Genomic DNA, 22,357 nt, shown 5'->3' with positions numbered 1-22,357 from the left:
CACTGAACGAATCCCAAGACATAGTGGTGAGGAACAACGCACCAACCTTGGCTACTGGACGCAAATGGACACCAGCAACAGCAGTGGAGGAGGCAACATCAGCGCTCAGACATGCTGACATTGTGGGGAATGTTCAGCACGGAAGAGGAGGCCTTGGTCTAACAACTAACCGCCCAGCTTGGAGGAAGGCCACTGCACCAGCACGGAGGAAGATGGTGGTGGAGGAAGTACGCCGTCAGGAGGAGGCTGCAAGGTGGGCCAAGGCGGTCTCCCTTGGCAAACAGGCACAGTGGACACGGTGGGACAGTGTGGAGAGGAGGAGGTTCAGTTGGAGGGATGTGTGGGCCATGGAAGCACGAAGTTTGAGCTTTACCATCAGAGCTACTTACGACGTCCTTCCAACACCAACCAATTGCCATCAGTGGTTTGGCGATGATCCAGGCTGTACCCTTTGCTCCAGACCAGCCTCTCTCCGGCACATACTAACAGGGTGTAAGACCAGTCTCACCCAAGGGCGGTACACTTGGCGCCACAACCAAGTTCTAAAGAGCCTTGCGGCCACCCTGGAGGACAAGCGAACTTCCATCAACTCCCTACCACCTCCAGTATCCAACCCCCCATGGAGAACTGCCTTTGTCTGTGAAGGGGCTAAAGCAACCAGGAGCAGCTCCACACCATCGGAGAGTGGTCAGCTGTGCTTAGCACGTGACTGGAAACTGCTCGCGGATATTGGCAAACAACTGGTGTTTCCTCCAGAGATCACCACCACCACCTTAAGACCTGATCTGGTGCTCTGGTCCCCTTCCCTAAAGAAGGTCTATATAATCGAGCTCACCGTACCCTGGGAGGATTCCGTGGACGAGGCCTATGAGCGAAAACACCTGCGCTATGCTGAGCTAGCTGCTGAAGCACAACATCACGGCTGGAACACGGAAGTCCGCCCAGTGGAGGTTGGATGCAGAGGGTTTGTGGCAACATCTACCACCAAACTGCTGAGAGACCTGGGAATCAGGGGCCAGAGCCTGCGCACAGCCATCAAAACTGCATCAGAGGCAGCAGAGAGAAGCAGCCAGTGGCTCTGGATGAAGAGGAAGGACCCCTGCTGGGCCCACAAGTAGTAAACCAGGAGGTATGCGGTCAGCTTAGGCTTGACTCAGGGAACAGGACGACCCTGCCATGCATAGTCCCATGAGATGTCTGCCACTTAACAACAAGGTGACTCTCATGAATAATTGGGCATGGGACGCAGGCTCAGGACTGATCACCCTGCAGCCGGCCGCCTCTGGTGAGGGTGTATAGTGTGAAAGGCCGAAACTCCCTAGGATCCGGAGGAGCACTACTGATGATGCGTCCCAAAATTCAAACTACCCCCCCAGTCTTCTTATACAGGTCAACCAACCACCAATGAACTTTGTACGTGCTTGCACAAAGGATAACAACACCCTTTCCTGTGTTTTGGAATCTAGCATATAATATATATATTTTTTACTGGCTACACAAAAAAAGTCATTTTCCACCTCATAGGTTCTTTAAGTAAGCTCTGTGAACCAAACTGGTATGTGAGCATTTTTTTATTTTTTTTTGACTGATCCTTTGTCATGTTGAAGTAGGAACAGGACTCATCCACCGGAGGGCAGCCATGGTTCATGTAAAATAAATATGAGATCTCTTGAAGATCTCAAGATCTCACAAAATGAAAAATGACTCTTGTGTGGTGTGCATGTGTGTGTGAGTACGCAAGTGTGCCTGTATGTGCGTGTGTGAATTCAGTTGTGTAATACAGAGTATTAGGACCAGTGTCACAGCATGGTAATTAGGATTATACACTGTGTGTTGGCCAAATAAGTGAATGTGAAAGACTTGTGCTGTTCCCTTCCCAACAGCATGACACATATCGCTCAGTAGTATCCAGAACAGAGCAGTTCCTTCTCTCAAACAGCAGCAGATAGAGGCTTTCTCTGTATCGGCAGTGAGCGCATGCCATGGTCTAAAGATTCAAGGCTGAAACCGCAGTACACATGAGCTGCCATGTCTCGTATCTGAGTCGATAATCTGCTTTGGATGCAGCTAGCGGTCATGTGGTATAATGTATGTTGATGGACTATCCATTTGGTTTGTGCACTCTTCCCCTTGCACAAGCCAGGGCGATGTATCAAGCACTCTGTAATTGTGTATGTATCAATGTATCGTGATGTTTACAGTATGGTCTTTTTTCATTTCACTTGTTTGAAACCTTCATTCACGCCCACATGCATTCACCTGATTATTCTAAGCCAGAAATGTAGTTGTACACTAAATACTACCCACACTGTTACCTTCAGCAGGTTAGTGAGTGGGGCTGGAATTGGTGATAGACCGTTTCCAAGGCGACGCGATATCTTTGAAGCCTTAATCTTATCACTTGTTCTTGTTAAGTGGATCAGGGCCATTAAATTGGGATCATGGCTTAACCCGGTGGATAGAAGGCTCCTCGTGGAGGAAAGTTTGACGGTATAGAGAGCGAGAGAGGAAGGAGGGAGGGGGAGAGCAATTTTTCCAACCGCGATTATACCGAAACCTGTCAGTCAGTCGAGGCTTTGGGATGTAACGAATACAGATCGGGGACAGTCCCAAGGTGCTTTGACATATCGCTCTTTCTGAATATGAGAAGAGGATTGTGGGAGTTGTATGAAAATCCACAGCTAAGGTGTAAACACTCATAGTCAACTTCGATTTTCATAATAATGCTTTTTTTTTTTTACTTAATTTGATTTATTAGATACTGCTCAATAAATAACAGGCATACGTAGAAAATAATTTTCTAAAGTGTTAGGAAGTGGTAGGATATATGTATGTGTATATATTAATATATATATAGGTATACCTGAGTGAGCTGAATCTGTCTTTCAATGATCACTGTATAAACTAGCTTATCATCACCAGGTTTTCCAAGAAAGTGCCAATGCTCCAAGTGCCTCTCAAATCCATTCACTTCAAATATAGAGATGCAGGCACTTTCTCTTCCTTTGTAGTTATTGAAGAGGTTGCTATCTATCATACTGGAGCCTCTCTGCCATATACATTTTACATGGCTACAGCGTTTCACTCCTGTTTTGCTCTACCTGACATGATAGGGAATTGTCCTACAAAGGCATTTTTTACACTTCATATGAACTTCACATTTCCTTTAGTCAGACCTTTGTAACCTAGACATCATGCAGCATATTCCAGGCCACCCATAATCTACCAACAACTGTGAACATGAATCTTTAAGGCTCAAAGATTTCTCCACACGGCCTGCATCTGAAATGTGTTTAGGCCTCGAATTTCAGCCCCTCTCTCAGAAACAGGAGGAATACAAAGAGCAGCTAGGAGTAGAGTTTATCAAATAAACATCAGTTATGAGTGATGACAGCAACTATACACACACTCACACACGCACGCACAATATCGGGGCAGGGCACCTCCCCTGGGTACAGTAAAAGGCCTTTCATAGCATTCAAAGGCACTCTTCTCTGCTCTCTCAATCAATGGGAAGCTGCCTGCCAGGCTGTGTTACTGGAGACCAGAGCTGGGCTTTTACACTCTGGGCTTTGATAAGGCTCTGACTCAACACTGGGGAGTGTGCTGGGCATCAAAACAATGCCTGGTTCAAGAGCCTCCCGGTTTTGTTACGTATCAGATGCCGTGCATTTGTGCTAAATTAAAAATACAGTATTTCAAGTCTTATATGCTAATAAACGTACTAAAAAATGTACTGTAAATGTTTAGGGAAGCAGTGGGGAATAATATCAGAGGATGGGAAATCTTCAATAAACTGTTAAAATGAAACAACACAAGACAGTCAGAGAGCTGCAGTTCATAATGTTTCTTTTTAGTGCTTAGCCAGTGAACTGTATTAGGTATAGATTCATTTTTTGTCACACTTTATGGCTCTCTCTTGACAGATACATGGACACACACACAAGCAAAAAGAATACCTCAAAAAACACAATACGCAAATATCATGGATAAGGAAAGCACTTTGCTGGTAGACTGTCTTCAGCAGAAATCTGTGGATTTGAAAATAATTGCTTTATCCATCAATTTACTGCACTCAAAATGCTGCTGCAAGTCATAGCCATTGTGGTATTTATTTTTTATACAGCTGAGGAAGCTCATATGCTCAATACTAGATGCAAATAATAAACAATACCTTCATTTATTTAGCCTAACCTCGTAGTCAATTTTACAATAGAACATTTATTGAATATGTTAATATTTATGGGTTAGATGCTATGCTGTCACGGTCAAGTGCGATTCATCACCCATACATAATTCAGTTTTAAGGCTTTAGACTTACAGCTCCCAAAATATTTGGGACAGCAACACATTTTTGATGCTGTTGTTTGGTACTTATTAACTTTGAGTGAGTAGAATTATTCATGGGTGAAGTATTACGCTCGACTGGGAGAGCATAGAGGAACTAATCCATAAAATATTAAAATATTCAATACATGTTTTCTTGTTCTATCCTCGGTGACGTGTTTTCAACAACAGTATTGTGAGCAGTTTATTCCCCTGCAAGACTTAAAACCAGTGGCCCAATTGTATTTTTATTTGCCATTCATTTAATTGATTCTAAAAGGAAAATTAATCTTTATGGCCTACACTACATATATAGGCATATGGTGAGGAACTTTTTACATTTTGAAATGTCTTCAATTCTGGAAAGATTTCCAGTAGGAGCTCAATGGCAATGGGAACGTCCAACTGCAACATATAATTAAACTCCGTCATCATGTGGATGAATCCAGAAACAGCTTCTCAGAATGCTTTTGTCAAAATGCCAAATAGAAAAAGATTACGTAAAAAAAGGAAAATCATGTGGGGGAAAATGTGCTTTTTCTTTGTCCGGCTACCTAGACATGGGCCAAACCCAGCGTTTCCCGTGGGCTGAGAGGGTAATCATTTACACAGAAATTTATCAGAAAGATTCAGGAAAAGCATGTGACTCGGTAATAAGCCAGGTCAAGCACAGTGACCGCCAGACCACAGCAGCCCATCAGCTGACTGGCTGCGTGTAAGGGGTGGTGGGAGAGAAAATGATGAAGCACACCAGGACCGCAGGCAGTGAAGCATAGAGGACAGTTTATTGTACCCAGTACAGATGATCATAAACTCAGCAGTGTAAGATACACATTGTGAGGGGAGGAGATTGAAGCCTATACAAGTGCAGACAATCCCTGTGCACGGGCGGAGCGGATGATATATTTCCTCGCTGTGGCCTTTGCTGGAACCCAGGCCCTTACACACAAGCTTTACAGCCAAGATAATAACATCCTCTCATCCATTCTCCGACCCAATACAGTGGCCTCTTAAAGAAACAGTCTGCAGTAATACCATCACAGGGATCCAGATTGGTTTTTAAAAAGGTACATGTCTGTTATAGGCAGAACTATACAGCTTATACATTAAAATCAAAACAGATGCAGCCTTATAGCAAAAATATATACTTTATATAAGTCTGTCTTTTTTCCCCATTTAGAAACAACGTAGACCATGAACAAAAACAAAAACAAAACAAAAAAAAAAAGAATGCAGAGAACGTCACAAATGTCTTCTTTGTCCAAAGAGAGTAAAGCGATATGTTAGTGGACACACAGTCTCGTTTGAGTACACCATGCAAACAGAAGCAGAGGTCTCTTGTTGACAACTTGTGATTGGCAGAAAGGAGTCCAAGGAAAAGGTGTCAAATTTCACCCCTTTCCTTTTTGCATGCAAGGTCCCGATGCTCCTGCCATACTGGTGCATCAGAGAAACTAGTACACTGCCAAGGAAACATTAAGCACCCAGATAGAAATAAAAAAAGGAGCAATGTGACCATATATCATACATCGTAACGCCTTCGGCATGTATAAATCGTCAAAGCCTCTGGGAAAATATGTACTTATGTATCCCTTTTGAAATGGAGGGGATGGAGCACTAAATCAGTTTTAAACTTCAGCAATAAAAGGACCCAACAGTGATGAACAGAGGATGTGTGGAGTGTAATCTATGGGAGTGTGGGCTCCTACAGTGGGGTGCAGTCTGTAAAGTGAAGCAGATACAATGGCTCGATCTCTTCCTCCGCCCCTCACAGGTTACAGTTAGCCAAGCGGAGGCATAAAAGAACACAACATTTACGTGGGAGAGCAGCCCTTCCGACTAGCCTGAAACACAGCGACGTCCCAGTTGAGGGCCAGGAGTTCTAGGTCTCTAAATTCTCAACCAAAAGAAAAGCTGGCATACTAAAAAAAAAAATTCTTGTCTTATCTACAGAAAACAAACTGTTTGTGGGTTTAGAATATGTTATGTGTTTTTTTTAAATCCTTTTTTTGCAAATTAAAGCCCTTTCACGGATCTTATAGTTCAGATGTGGTGACAGGAAAATGGGGGGACTCAAAAAAGGCAACTACAGAATAGTGCTGCATTTAGATTATCTTATCAGAATTAAAACTTTTTTTTTACTCTATAGGTTATTCAATTGTTTTTAAGAAAAGCAGATTGTCACAAAATCAGAATTGCAACAACTCTTGCAGTCTTGCACAAAGGGGGTCTGTCAGTTCTGTCAAAGTTGCAGGCCAGTGGCCTAGCTTCCGTTTGGTCTCCATAGCAACAGCAGCTCCTCGCCTTACCTAACCTAAGGAGCGAGTAAGGTGGGCAGAGCTGCTGGAGTCCAATCCACCCTCACTTCTTTCACCACCCTCTCCCTTTCTCTCTCTCTCTCTCTCTCATATGACGACGCAGCAGAGGAGCTGTTGGTTGTTTGCAGGTTTTTCCCTCGTTCATTCTTAGCTGGGGAGTTAGGAGAGTTTTAATCTGTACGCGGGCAGTCCGGGGAGGAGGAGGAGAAACGACGAAAGGGGAGAGGGCAAGGTTTTTGTTCCAGGCTGCTCAGCAGTTCCAGCTCTGGATTTTTAAGAGTGGGTTTCTCAAGACTTCGGGGTTGTTTGCGTGTACATGTGTGTATGTGTCAGGACCCCGCTGCGCGTTAGTAGCTGTAGCCGTCCGGAAAGGGCAAGCCTGCCACACACTGCTCCCCGGCGTCCAGCAGATAGGGAGCGGTCTCGTCGTAGTGGGTGAGGGGCAGCGTGTCGTCGTCCGCTCCTGGCAGGCTGTCTGGGTCGGCCTTCAGGTTGGGCCTCTGGTTGTCTGGGAAGGCCATGGAGAACAGAGCCTCGGGGTCACACACAAACTTGTACACGTACCTCTCACCAGCCACCTGGGGAGCAGACAAGAGAGACATTAGCCTTTAGTATTTGTGACTGATATTTTATGATAATGCCCTTCAATACAACTGACATTACCATGTGAAACCTCTTAACTTTGATTCATACTACATAACACCATTGTGTGAGTCAGAGGTGTAATTTCTATCATTGGCTCTTGAGTAACACTTGACTTTACAATATCCTTATTCCAGTGTATTACCCTGCATGTTAACCTGTGGAAAAGTATTATATGTTCATAATAATACTGTCCAAGTACTTAATGACATTTGATAAAATTGCAATAACATTTTGGGCAGTAAGCAACTGGCAGTACTACTATAGTATTGCTGTGTTCACACAATACTGTGTTAAATGTCAACTGTAGATTAGAATACTCTCAGGGGCCAAATTGATCTACCCATACTTATTTGCAGATCAGGGCTAAGAGTTGTGTCAATGGTCTTGACTTTGATGAAGTGGTTGAAACCTGAGGCAGCCATGAGTGCTTAAAGTACCTGACCAATTACAGACACGTGCACTAATATATTCAGCAGCAGGGGGATATGAGGACTAACTGCACCGCTCTGTGCCGGCGGGGTAGGATTCACTGAAACTGCTTAGCCGCTGGCTGTGTTAAGACCTTGCAGCAGAGGCCCCCAAGGTTGTATTCAAATATCTCTATCTACACCATTTTAGCTCCATACAGCGCGCTGTTGCTGGGGAAAAAATAAGGGATGAGGGTAGAGGGAGAGAGTAGAAGAAAAGGGTGAACCTGCCTTTACCTTCTGCATGATGCCCTTCTCGTAGTAGTAGCGCAGCGAGCGGCTCAGCTTGTCGTAGTTCATGGCCGGCCTGTTCTTCTGGATGCCCCAGCGACGAGCCACCTGACACACAAGAGGAGTTGCAGTCAGCTATAGTTCATGGACATGTAGATTATTGCTGCACAATGAAAACATGCCTCCCTTAGATTATTAGCTTGAACCTGTAGTTGCAGGTGTTGCATAAACATGATACCCTCTCAATCATGATTAAGTGTTCAAAGTCCATAATACTGAAAAGAAGACATGAGTACAGCTATACACTGTGGGGACTGACCTCTTCAGGCTCAATGAGTTTGAACTCCATGCCGCGGCCAGTCCAGGCGATGAAGTGGCCGTTGGCCGGGTCGTCCAGCAAAGTGACCAGGAACTGCCAGAGCTGCAGGGAGCCGCGACGCTGGTAGGGAGGACCGTCACGATAGACAGACGGTTCCTGCTTTACTTTACCTTTGGATGGAAGCAGAGGGAAAGAGAGGGAGGAGAAAGTATAGAAAGAGACAAAGGGAGAGACGTGAAATAGGGAGGAGAGAGAAAACCAGAGGGAGAAAGAGAAGTAAGTGTCGGTCAGCACTGTACTTTCACCATGGCCACAGTGTGGTGAGACATTCCTGGCAGATGGTGACTGTGAAATGGACTAGCTGTTCATTCTGCGCCATCTTGCCATCACCAGGCAAAAGACTGGACTCTTCCTCACAAATCCTCACAGTAGTCTTTCCTGCTAACTGTTTGCATGCAATATATATGATAAATGCCACTGTATGGGCATACAGTATCTAGTGCTTTTGCTCTGCCCAAGTCAATGTCCCCCTTGCAAACAGCAAATTAACTTAACTTTCCACTACGTTTTTTTAAAGTTTGTTTAATCCAGTCTCACCTTCCAGTCTCTCGGGGACGACACAGGTATCGTCATAGTACAGGTGAGTATCTCTGTCGAAGGAGAAGCCTGTTATTGGAAAAAAGAAAAGAAAATGCAAAGTTGATCAGATAAAGCAGAACAGCATGAGAGGGCGTGGGAAACAGGCCTTCATTTTGACATGACGGCCAGCGACCACGCTCTACCCAGGGATCCAAACTGCACACAAAGCAATATAGCTGGGCAGCTTCCCAAGAGTGGAAAATTCTATTGTGCTAAGCCTATGCAGGCTGCTGCTCTGTGAAATGTACTGTACTGTGGAACAGCTAAACAGCATTGATAGATTCACTTCCCCTTGAGACGTCATTTGAATGCTGCTGACCTCTATTCTTTTACCCAACAAACACCCATGCTGAGCTTTCAGTGGCTCAATAAGTCACAAGGCTAGGGTCACAGCAAAGGACTATGAGAAAAGTCACTAGGCGTTAAGCTCATGGAACTAATGAAATTATGCAAACATGCACAGGACATAAAAGAGACACAGTACACACGTTCAGATACTTACTTTCATGGTTATTTTGGTAGAAGCTCCCTGCTCTCCCAAATGATGACTGACAGTTAGGCACTTCTGCAACACAGAGAAGATGGGTATATGTTTAGACCAGAAACATACCAACCTCAATGTCATATCACATGTCCAGTACATCAACATCCATATTTGGACCACTGCCACTGTGAAGATACACAGCTTTGACATCCATGAACTTTAGATGGTTTGCTCTATGTTTGAGGTGGAGACATTTGGTCCAAGCTATACTGGTGCGTGAAGTTACATTGATAAATGTAGCTGTACAAACAGCCAAGTCACATTGTGCTAGGACGGAAACATTGGTGCTTTTCTGCCCTACCATTGGCCATCTCCATTTGCAGCTCTTTACACAACTGGCATTGACGCAACAGCTGGGCTGAAAAATGCCTATCCCACTCCCACACACACCCACCCAGACACATCTGGGAGTGGACTAAGCCCAGATCACAGTGCACTGCACAGCATACAACATCACTCGCATGTCCACCGAGTCTCTAAATAGGATTAGCACCAGGGTTGCTGTATTAAATCTCAATGACAATCAAGTTACGCCAGTCCCCCCAAGGGGTCAAGGCCTGTCTTCCGTTTGCTGTGTCCCTGCAGTGTATTCTGTCCCCTCCACCACTCCCACATTATTCTGTTTCCTGTCTACTGATAAGAAAACCAGAGATCAATCTTGAGCAAGTGTTTCCTTGAGTCCCTGTGCCCTCTTGTCCTCACCCCCTCTCAATGCGCTGCTTTAGGAAAGAGTCTTTAGGAAGTAATCATGGACATTGACTCTTTCCATGCAGGCTGAGAAGAAGACAAGGGGGAATCAAAGAAACACTTTTGCAACTGCACTTATATTTCAATCATGTGAGTGCATGAATTTGGCATGCTTGTAACTTGATATATACATAATAAATCAATGGTTTTGGCACTGCCAGAGCGCGATCACTCAGGGGAAACGAAATGCCTCATGATATGCCAAACATGTACATCTACCATCCATCCAGAGACCCTAGGCCTCTGTGACGTAGGTATTTAAAAGCCATAAGAAGCTAAGAGGATTTGTCATTACATCACTGTCCTGTCTGCCTGTCCCACACCGAGCTGAAAGGGAACGCGAGTACAAGAGTACAAACAAGAGAGAAAAAGAGAGGCAGAGTTAGAGGAAAAGACGGCATTGATGCAGCAGGAAGAGGGACAGCAGCTGGGTGTGTGGGTGTCCGCATCAAACAAAGTACCGGCAGTTGCTGTCGCTTGTTTGACTTGTACATTATGAGTAAAGAGCATTTCTGTTCTGATTGTGTAACAAGACGTCTTGGGGAGGAATGGCAGTACTTGGCCTCTTGTGTATTCAATGCGATCGAGTCTTTGCATTCAGAATCTCCTAGTCTCTTCCAGTCAACGTGCTCTAGTGCAGGTTGCTAAGCCCTCTGTGGGCAGTGGCCTAGATCTATTCCAGGTAGGCCCAGTGAAGACAGTTTCTCTGAACCTGGCTGGATGACCCATTTACTTTTTGCCCTTGGAGGCTTAGGCAGAGCTAAGAGACCCACTTTTACTTTACTGGCGTGACTAGGGAGGAATGATGCAGATGAGGACTTTGGGTCTGTGTGTGTGTGTGTGTGTGTGTGTGAGCGTGCGTACATGTGCGCGCCTGGAGCTCTGCTGCACGCTAAAACTCACAGTCATGTGTCAGTGCCCAGAACAAACAGGGCCAGGCACATTCCTCACCCTCTGCCATTCTACTCGCACGCAGTCCTGGACAATTACTCTCACAGCTAGCCTTCCTAGAACTTCCTTACGCAATGAGAAAATATAGGGAAACAGTTGGATGCGCAGAAAGATCTAAAGAAGTCTTGAAAGGTAGTGGACTGGTCTCAACTCAGACTATGAACCGCATGTCAAACAACTACCCTTCTCACCCACCCTGCCACTCACCAGAATCGAAGCAGAAGTCACGGGGCTCCTGCTTGATGGCCATGGGGTGGAAAGCAGCCTGACGTTGGCCCGGTTGTGGTCCTGGGGGGCCCATGGTGGGAACGCCTTGCTCGGTGTATCGTGGGTCAAGCAGCTCTTGCTTGAAAGCCTGGGGAGGCACGGCGACCAGAGGCTCTGACATCTGCCGGTGGTAAGGTGGCCGGCCGTCACGTGGCAGACTGTTGTTGCCGCTGGGGGGCTGGGGCAGGAACTGGGGGCGCCCTTGACTCTCTGATGGGGGAAAGGGTAAACATGGCTCTGACATCTGCCTCTGGAACCTAAAGATGGTAGGGCAAAGGACAGGTGATGAAGTCAGTTTTCGGAAACAGCACGTGAAGACATGATATATTGACAGTATTAGGGTGAAACAGGAAAATATTAAAATTAAATCAAATTAAATAAATTAAAATTTGTTGGGTTTCTGAACTTCCCTAGTCTACCCATCATAGAAGCCAAACCAATCAAAGGGCAGCGAGCTTGCGAACACAAGCTGTAAATGAGTCACTAAGGGCAAGTGTCCCACGACCATAAAAAGAGTGTCAACTCTGTTCTGAAGAGAGGGCTCCTTGGACAGTGTGCCAATGGCTGCACATAGCCATATTAGTTCCTGTGCAAGCTGATGAAATGCCCTGTGATGCAGAGCATCCAGCAGGGGATATGATCACAGGTCAGGGAGAGAGCTGAAGGGGGGTGGGGGGGTGGCGGGTGCAGAGGGAGAATGTGTTTGGCTTGATGGAAGGCATTCTCACAGGGATCAGATACTGAACAGCATCCAAAAGAGGAGCTGTCACACTGCTGGCACACGCCACCACCAACCTTTGTGGTCTATACACCCCCTATACATCCCATAAGCATAGATGCACCTCTTCACCCCTCAAGTCAGCATTAGTGAAAGGTCATCTGGCTGATATAGGAACACCCCCCCAGCCCCTGGCTCCAGGCTTGTCATTAAGATGGCATGTGGGTAGGCCGTGTGCATGTCCCCATGTCCAACGGAAAAATGAATGGATATGGAGGAGTACATTTACAGTCAAGTGCAGGGTCAGGAGTTTAATATACAGGGTCTTTAGTTTACATGTTGGTAAACACATTGGTTATTAAGCAGTTAGCCATCTGTAGATAGCGTTTCCACTCAAGAGTTGTGCAACACTGCCAACACATCCCTACTGTGCTTGCATACATTGTCTCCAGATCTACCTAGCTGGCCATCAATATATTGGCCTAGACTCTAGTGGTTATCTAATCATAGGGATCATGTAAAACAGAGTGAAGCGGTTGGTGTGAGTGTGGCCATTTACCTGTGCTCAGGGCTGAAGTTGTTGGCATCCTGGCTGAGCGGTGGGCAGGGCACAGCGAAGGGGGGGCTCTGGCTGTGGAGTTGGAGCGGTCGCTGGTTGGGAGGGCCGGTGCTCGCCGTTAGAGGCTGTTGTACGTGCAGTGGACGCGGCCCTGGAGTCTGATTGGCTACGCGGGGGTGAGGGGGAGGGCTCTGCTCACTGAGTGGGTGTGTCCCTGCAGTGCTGGTGGGGCCACATGGAGAGACCGGTGTGGAGGGAGGGGTTAATGGCTTGAACCCAGGAGTGGGCTTCCTATCGTAGGCACTGTGGGGGAAGCGATGGGGCAAAGGTCAATATAAGGAAGTAATAGCATCATTAATCAGAATGGCATAATCAATATGCTATTGAGTGGGTGGTTTTATTCTGAGTGCAAATTGTACAGTATAGGCTGATAAAATGGCATTAGCCATAGTACCCTAATAAGCCAACACAGTAAGATGGAAAAGGTTCAGGATACCTGTAGCTGTAAAGGCACTTCTCTCCGTAGGGCATGGGACTCCTGTCCTGGCGACAAGGAGAAAGCTCTTTGGAGGGAGTCAGCTCTCGTTTGATCTTGGCTGGTGGTGGGCCATGAAACATCACTGGAAGAGACAGATACAGAGAGACAACACAATTGAACACATTAGATATACTGCAGATATCACCTAATTGAAGCCATAAACAGAAGTGCAGTGGTTATCTTAACCACATTTTGAATTGATAGATGGATAAATGGATGCATGGACAGTGTCTGTATTCCCCCGACTGACAGAGCCACTTAGCGGCCATTTATCATGGGCCTTAATGACGGTCGACAGCAGGGCCTGAAAACAGCCATCCATCCACCATCACTAGGTAGCATGAACTAACTGCACTATACACACACAAGCTATCAAAGTTCTCTCGTCTCTGATTCCCATTATGGCAGGCCAGTCAATATCCATGAATCAGTGTGGCTGTAATTCAATGATTGTGAATGATTTTCTTCTCTCGCGCTGTAACCATTAGACACTGGCTAGAGCTCTCCGTGTATCGGCTGCAGTTTCCGGGGCGCCACATAATGGCCAGGCAGAAACTGGATCCCTGGGCACAGAGGAACAGGAGCCAAATAAATCACCCCGGGTGCTGATGGACCTGAGGAGAGCTAACAATGGGCACGTGAGCTCCCCTGTGTGTGCTGTAAAACCCAATGGCTGGGGTGAGACTCCTCACAGAGAGAAAGTAAATAATGGGGAGATTAGGCATCTTTTCTTACTCTGAACTGGTTGGCGGGGGGTTGGTTAATGGACAGGCGCCCTACATGCATACTCCTCTCCCTGGTATCAGCTTAGCTGAAACAGACGTGCGCACACATAATCCCCTCTTCTGGCAGTGAGGGGCTATAAATTGAAAATGCCCCCTCCATTCCTCGCTCAGACCTAGTTAGAGGGTCCAGGCCTGAGTACAGTGTAAGAGCAGGCATGGACTGCCATGTGGTGTCCCGCTGACTGCATAGGCTATATAGGCAGGGCTGGGAGCTGAGGCTGGTGAATAGGCAGCTTGTGAGAGAGGCTGGCCCCCTGCCTGGCCACAGCAGTCTCTGCCAATCTCACATCTCCCTCTCTCTCTCTCACACACAGAGTACTGTATGTACAAGGTCAAGAACTATACAGCACCGACACTTTACAGTCAATCCACTATAGCAACCTTACATACACACACAACCTTGTACAGGCCCCGCTATACAAACATGCATGTCAAGGCATCAACCTCAATAATATATTACAGCACTCCGGGCTAGTGGTCAATTTGCAGCTCAGCCACATGGACCAAGACCCAAACAGCAGCCCTGACAAAGACAGGCAGGGACCACACCCTGTCTCTACCTCCTCCGCATCAGACGAAAACATAAACAAACCCAGAGAAAGACAGAGGGGAGGGGGAAGATCATAAAATGCTCCATTGAACATAATTCAAATATTTCCCTTGGCTGCTGCCTAAAGGCTATGTGCAGAGACAAATGGGGGGGTGCAGGGGGGGGTAGGGGGCTGGGTTGGGGACGGGGTTCAGAGAGCTTTGGGGATGTGGGCTCTGGGGAGAAGGGCTGAGGCAGGCAGTCAACAGGGCGAGCAGCTCTGAAGCCGCCCCATCCACTGGAATCTAGCCCGCTCCAGCAGCAGGGTCTGAGTGCGGGAAAGTGTGAAATCAGATTAGGAGCTTGGCTCATGTGATGCCCCATGCCAATCGGCTGATTAAACTCAAAATGGAGGAGAGGAGAGGAGAGGAGAGGAGAGGAGAGGAGGGAGGGGGGAAAGGACAGAGAGCGTCCCTTCCAAGAGAAATCTGCTGGAAGAAGAGAGCCATGTTTTGAAGATGAAGAATGGTGTTAGGCCTTGGCAAGATGGACACCTTTTAATAAAACAGGAGTGATCTGGAGAGCTGGTCAAGGCTGGTAACTCAAAAAGTACAAGGACCCTTTCTGCTGAGTAAAACTTTGAAGCAAAAGAAGCCAATACAGTTCTTGAAGCGGAGAGCAAATCTGTATAAAATTTGAGCATCCACAGATGACGTCTAAAACTTCCTAACCATCAACACGAGGATCAAAAAGACACACTCACAGAATTTGTTCAGAGGACACGTAAACACACACAATCGCTAGACATGAATAATAGAAGTCAGATACTCACAGCTATCCGACTGGAAATCCGGGACAAACTGCTCGTCATCAGGCACCTGGGCTGTGGAGACACAGGAGAATGTCACACACCCGAGAAAAATAAACCCAGGACCCCTGCTGGCTCTCTATAGCTGTCAATCCAACACTGACATTTTTATGTGAAAAAGTCAGTGTGGAAAACAACCCACAAGGGAAAAATAATCTGTTGGAATCGCAGGTGTCTGTGGCTCCCGTCATATATTGCAGAAATGAGAGATCCCTTTGTTTCAACATCAGAAATAAAAAATAAAAAGAGAACGATGACATTTAACAGAACATTCAGAAAGTGAGCACGAACTGTTAAAAAAATGCTGCTAAAAGTTGTGAGGCAAGACTTGGTCTTGGTCAGCAGTTTCTCATTCATAGGACTTTGTTCTACTCGCTCTAATTGCTCACACAGAAAACATGAATATTTCACATTCTCATCAAGTTAATCTTTAATCTCACCACTTGCCCAATTTCATCCTATTCACCATTTAGAAACAAAGGACAAGCGGTTAAGAGATTTTCCCTCGATTTTAAATACCACGCTCTCCAAACATTTATTTGTTGCCACGGTGCCTTTTTGTAGCAGAAAGATATCTCAGGTGAAACTGTGTGACTTTCCCAAAGACAAAATAAATCCAAGGCTGACAACTGAAATAGCTTTGCAACATCTAATAGAGGGCAAACGCAGCCTTGCTATGCCAAGAGGCAGAGCAACAGAAAACAATCGCACAAAATCCAAGGGATCCCTACAGTAAAATAAAAGTATAACCCACCTTCTGCAATCCAGATCTCTTGCAGCTGACAGAGGTCTTGGAAGAGTTCTGGAAAAATATCAAAAATTAAAAAAGGGACATGTAAATATAATATCTATTATAGTCACATAACTGTAATTCTACGCTAATATCATATATGTTAACATAGCTGGGCTATATTGACTATTGGTACACCCCAATCTAGTCTAAGAGATCTAATTACAAGTTGCTGCATAGTAATTACAGTGTGAACCATTGCCGATGCTGTAATGGAAACAGACACTGTACACATGTGCTCACTGGAACAATGCACTTTTATGGGAGAACGGAGGAGACTTTGCATCTGTGACATACCTTCTGTGTCCTGGGCGAGCTCTGTGTCAACAAATTTCCTTTTCCTGTCGTTGAGAGGCCTGCTGTAAGACGGTTCCTCCACATGAGACTTGTGCTGTAGGGAAGGAGAAGAAGAAGGCAGGTTAGGACAATATCCGATATTTAAGGTCAACTGAAGATGCCACTTCAATTCCAGTGGACAATATTGTTGTGGTTATCTACAAGTCTAAATAGGACTGTCGTATCTCCAGTGAGGATTCTGTTGCAAACACATACATTTAAGAAAGAGAGCTGGTCTATGACGATCATGATGGGGTTCATCCATAATGCAGAGCCATATGTAGCCAGTGTCTGGGTGTGATGTGTGTATAGGAGATGAGAGGCTGCATGTGTCCACTTACACTGGGTGGGACCATAAATGGGACTTGCTGGTCATAGAATCCGTCCATGTTATCTCGGTCTTTGGGGGTTCCCAGCTGGGGGGAGGGGGAGGGTTTTCGCTTTAAAGCGAGGGCGCCTGGGTCACTTTCTGGATCAGTTCAACTTTGGGAAAAAAACAAGATGGAAGAGGAAACATAGGTGTTACAAGTCTACTCAGTTATCCATTTGATATTCTACTGCTAGATGTACCCTCTATTGCTCCGGGAAATTTCTCTCATTGGCTAAAGAGCAGCGCAGCTGGCACTTTAAAGACCGTGTGTGTGATGTTCTGCTGCTGCAAAAAGGCCCTTGTCTTTTTCTCTGCCTCTTATTGCAACAACAAACACCGCTTTCAACTGAAACATGCTGGTTTAGAGGAAGCGGCACAATGTAAATACACTTTGTCATTGTGTGACATGAGTAACTGCGTTATATAAGCAAACCCAGCAATCTGTGGGCACTATTAGGACTTCAACCAATCAACTTGGAGAACTTTATAAGAGGAGTCTCATTATTCAGAGACTTTCAGGTCTGACTTGGCTCTGTCAAGTCCAGAACAAGAAAAAATAGACCAGACCAGTCAAGTCTGTAACAGAAACACAGAGAGCTGATCAATTTCTTTAAAGCTGGAGTTTACTGTAATCTATAATAATGCTCTTAAAATTTGATAGGATCCACACTTCCTTTCCTGTGAGCAATATGACATAAAGGTTACCTACATGCAAGAAAGGGCTATAGGAATAAAAAGAGTGAACTTCTATAATAATACTATAATACTAATAATATGCCACTAACATCGCCTTCTAAGCTCACATAGCCTTCACCAGAGTAATATGACTCACTCCTCTCTCTCTCCTCTTAATGGATGACGAATAAGAAGATAGCTGCTGGACAATCATTATAGGCGCCGAGCATTGTAACCACTTATGGAAAATATGTCTCTTCATACTGGTGGTGCGTGAAATGAGCATGTGCGTCTAATGGGCACGGCGTGCATGTTCGTGGAGCAGGTCAGAAAATGTAAATCAATCGCATAAAATGAAATTTTAATAAGCGGGACATTTTAATTGCAGGCTGAAGATGGATGCAAATCTACCATAAGGTTTTGTTTTTTAAATAACCTGTGAAAAATAGCCACGTTCTTAAGAAAAAGAAAAAGAAAACTAGAGTATAAAATAGTACAGTAGCCCTCAATATATTTTTTAAAAGGATGCTATTACAAATACGACAGCAAAAACTTTAAGTCATAAGAATATTATAGTTATACCTCAAGAGACAAAATACCATGAAGCAAGATAAGGTCACAACACTATTCAGTACCTCAGGCGCACTGTAAGTCCCTATAGGAATATCACAGGGATATTACAGTGACTTTTCTTTACTTCGCTTGGAACTCGGCTTCGTATGCAGCGCGTGAAAAATAGTCTATCCCGGGCACATGAAATCCCCCGTAGTTCAGCCCAACTTTTAACATTGCACATTAATGTCAGGAAAGTTTGCGCTTCACTCGAAGCCAAAGCAAGATGCTGGGGGCCGCCGCTGGGGGATGAAAATCATCCGACACCCCCTCCCTCCCTCCTCCAATCCACCCCTCCCCCATCCCTCCTCCCTTGTTTTTCTCAATGAAGTGAAACTCGATCCGTGTGGAAACACAGAGAGAAAAAAATGACCCCTCCATTCATGAAATCACAAACAGTCGCCTGACCGCGGCGATAACCAAAAGCCAATATCCACACAGATAAACGGAGGAACTAGAGCGACCAAATACTACGCGCTGGGTTTAAAATACGAGTTCGGGCACGCTTAGTCTTACTTAGATAAAGGCCAGTGGAAAATGGTTGCCAAAGTAAATATTTCTTGGAGAAGATGGCGTTGGGTTCGTTTGTCGTCTAAATTCAGTTCAGAAATATATGGCTATCGTTATAATAGGCATACACAAAAGCAATGGCTGGCCGACATAAACTCTGCAGCTTACCTTGTGTGTGTGTGTATCCTATCCCGTATCAAAAGAATGCAGTAGAAATATCCACAAAAAAATGTGCCGATATTCGTGTAGTCGTCTGTGCAGTGACAAACTGATGTGCTCCCTTCGACTCACAAAACTTGACTGAGCTTTTCGTTAATGGCCCGGTCGGTTTTCCCCTGGGCTCGAGCGGTACGCAGAAACACACGCCCATTGGTGAGACGGCAGTGTCGGTCAAGTGAGTAGCCAATGGCTTGTCCGAAGGTTATGAATTATGCATCAGGTCTCCTGTAGCCAATCACAGAGCAGCCCTGGCCTATTTTTATGAATGGCTGGATTTCATTCACATTTTTTTCAACCGTCGCTGCCGAGCTCTTTTAAAGGGCCAGCCGCAGTGGAAAAATAAATGCCACATGCTACAAAAAGGCTGACGCGTATGTTCCCTATAAAAATGTCAATATCACATTGGCTTACCCTGGAGTCTAATGATAGATTATTGTATTATAAAAACGGATTGGATTTTCACTGTGCTCTAAGCCTACTAAAGTAGACACACTGTATCTCATGTCACGAGTAGCATGTCTAACTTTAAAATTAAAAAGAATAATTTTACATTAAAAAAAAACTTTGAGCAGATATGTGTTTCAGAAAAGTGACGCAAACGAGTGAGGATGAATAATAACAATAATAATAATAATAATAACAACAACAACAACAACAACAACAACAACAACAATAATAATAATAATAATAATAATAATAATGATAATAATAATAATGATAAAAAATAAAAATGTAATTTAAACAAGGGTTGAAAAGTGGGTAATGTCATACCCAGGGAAGATGAGGTTGAAAACCCCAAAACCGTTTTTTTTTTTTTTTGTTTGTTTTTTTAATTAGATTTTTCTTTATTTATTGATTATTATTATTTGGATTGAGGGCAGTTTTTTTTAAAATATTTTTGATTGACTGACTTTTGTCATGAAAACATATCTTTGTTTTAATTTTTTTTATATCTGACAACCGATGAGTTGTACGTGCGTTTTGAGGGTGAAACGTTTTCCTTACATCTGTAATGTTTGTAAACACTGAAGCAAAACAGACCATATTTTGAGTGATGATGATTTAAAATTTATGTTTGAAACATTTAGATTTTTCCATATCCAAGTCAGATTTTACTTTTACAAAATTCACTTGGTCACACAAATCCTGTATTGTAATTTTACCCATGAAATATACCTGTGAAAAACTTGCATCAGCAATTATCGTTACACAAAAACAGATGATTTTAAAGCATGTTCCCTTTTTTTTAAATGGTTAAAGGCAGTTCATGCCATGACTATGACTTAACTATGGCTAAAATTACATCTCAAATCAGAAAGCTCAAATAGATCTACTATCCAAAACAGTAGCCTAATTTTCTTAAAACCCAGTGTGTTCAGAAAAATACCTTCATTCTTTACAATAAAATCACAAATGTAAAACCTTCCCAAGTCCTGACCATTATAAACCACATGCTGTAAGAGAAAATAAGTCCTCGCTGTACGTGTGTGTGTGCTCACAAATGTGTTTGTATGTGTGCGATGGAAGGGGTGTTACTACCAAAAGGTTAGAGGTCATCAAGAAATAACCCTAGTCATTATCACCACAGTCTCTAAATTAGGAGTCCAGCATATAGACCCTCCCTCGCTGCAAACGTCACTGAGAGTTTAAAACAAACCTGGGGTTTCCAGCAGCTGGTATGAAAACTATAATCCCCATCAAATCCCTGCAGCCGCGGTGCAGAGCTTATGAGCTTGCTGTAGGGCAATAATAGTAGGAATAGACAAATATGCGTAGAATATAGTTGTCACATAGGATACAGTGCTATCTTTGTTGGCTGACCCTGAGGTCAAAGGTCAAAGGCAGACAGCTTGTCTTTCAGGATATGTGCTGCACTCAGAGATGTAGCTCTGAAAAATGTGGAAGTGAGAGGGGGCGGCCGGAGTTAGACTGGATAAAAATATTGACAATCGTATTCAGCGGTGCATGTGTGTGTGTGGGTGGGAGAGGTGGGGGGGGCTTTAAAAAGCAGGGACATATCTATTTAAAAGCAGCAGCCCAGGTTCATTGTATGGCGCACCTCTTGCTTGATGCGGATGTGGTGGGTGGTCACTCGAGGTTGGAGGCGTGTGAAGAGTGAACACATTGTGTTGCCGTTTCCATTCTTTCCTGAAATAAATGTGCCACATGCATGGGTGACACGCTGCTTGTGTACATACCTTTTCTTTTCTCTTCTCCGGAGGGCTGGAGAGGAGGTGTGCGGAGGCGAGGCCACATTTAAAGCGGCTATGTCCTGTTCCTTTGTCCAGGCTTATGCTCAGGGACTACTGGGTCAGTGTGACACCGACACAACAGCCAGAGCCTGTGCTGCCCAGTGTGATGTGGGCTAATCCTGATCTTTAACAAGCAAGGTGAGGACTCTGGGGTGCGGGGCAGCTACTCCTCAAAAACACCTTGCCTTTATAACAGCTATTATTACAACTAATGAATATCCAAAGGAATCATAAGGTAAACTGTTCGACCCAGTACCACAAAACCCTGGACCGTGATCCCCGGCCTACATGCAGGACCAAGATGCCCCCCTTGCTGGTCAGACAGCAATATAAGTCATCCAAGTTTTCCAAATCTACAACGCATTATCAGTACAGGTATGAACGGGGGCAATTAGGGTTAGGGTTAGGGTTAGAAATTCAAATCATGGATATTCTTAGACCGTCCATGAACCCCCGTTTCACAGTCTTACAACCAAACAACAGCCACCGTGATGAAGCACACTAAATAAGTGGATCAGAGCTTTATAACAGAGTGTGTTGGCAGTCTGTCCTAGCTTGCAAATGTCTGTCAATTTGCACATTTCAAAAAGCGTTAAAATGGGAAAGTAGTGCCTCGGGGCGCAGGATGCTCTCCCAGAGAGGGACGAGATGTGACTTGCCTGCTATTAATAGCGCATTGGGAGATAATTCCTGCCTTGTTATCTTAGCAGCCGCACTCAAGACGCCTCGCCAAAGGCAGACTCTTCTGTGAAGCTCCCAGTTGTATAACCATGCTTTCCTTTATTCTCTCTCTCTCTCTGCTAATTTTATGCCTCCTTTATGCCTCCACATTTTCTCTCCTCTTCCTAATTCTCTCTCTCTCTGCTCTCGCTGGCCCTGCAGGAGGCTACAGGCCACAGATTAAGGCCAGGAGGGTGTGTGAGGCATGAGCAGGAGCACATGCGGACGCAGCGAATCGCTCACACGGTCGAGAAAAATGACCAAGAGCTACAAACACTTTCCCCCCCGTTACAATGTGGCACACATCATGTGTTTTCAGCGCTTGTTTGTTCTTGCGCCTCCGATGAGATTTCAGATGAGATTTCGGATGAGATCATTTTAACTCCATGAGTCAACGAAATGAAAAAAAAAAGATTCCCGTT

The 22,357-nt window shown here is 44.9% G+C and overlaps 1 protein-coding gene across 1 annotated transcript; it reads right to left on the bottom strand.

Annotated features, from left to right (window-relative positions):
- Positions 1–5,092: 5,092 nt before the first annotated feature.
- On the bottom strand, positions 5,093–17,057 carry etv5a (ETS variant transcription factor 5a). Its single transcript, XM_071919577.2, has 12 exons — positions 16,919–17,057; positions 16,539–16,632; positions 16,206–16,253; positions 15,416–15,466; positions 13,228–13,351; positions 12,732–13,034; positions 11,395–11,711; positions 9,448–9,510; positions 8,904–8,972; positions 8,307–8,476; positions 7,994–8,095; positions 5,093–7,222 (listed from the first exon to the last, which is right to left on the bottom strand). Exons 1-12 carry the CDS (start codon positions 16,964–16,966, stop codon positions 6,992–6,994), a joined length of 1,620 nt encoding a protein of 539 aa, XP_071775678.1. The 5' UTR covers positions 16,967–17,057; the 3' UTR covers positions 5,093–6,991.
- Between the last annotated feature and the right edge of the window lie 5,300 nt (positions 17,058–22,357).

This window comes from Centroberyx gerrardi, chromosome 10 (assembly GCF_048128805.1).
Source record: "Centroberyx gerrardi isolate f3 chromosome 10, fCenGer3.hap1.cur.20231027, whole genome shotgun sequence".
Classification (NCBI taxonomy): domain Eukaryota; kingdom Metazoa; phylum Chordata; class Actinopteri; order Beryciformes; family Berycidae; genus Centroberyx; species Centroberyx gerrardi.
This window is presented reverse-complemented; position numbering and strand designations above follow the sequence as displayed.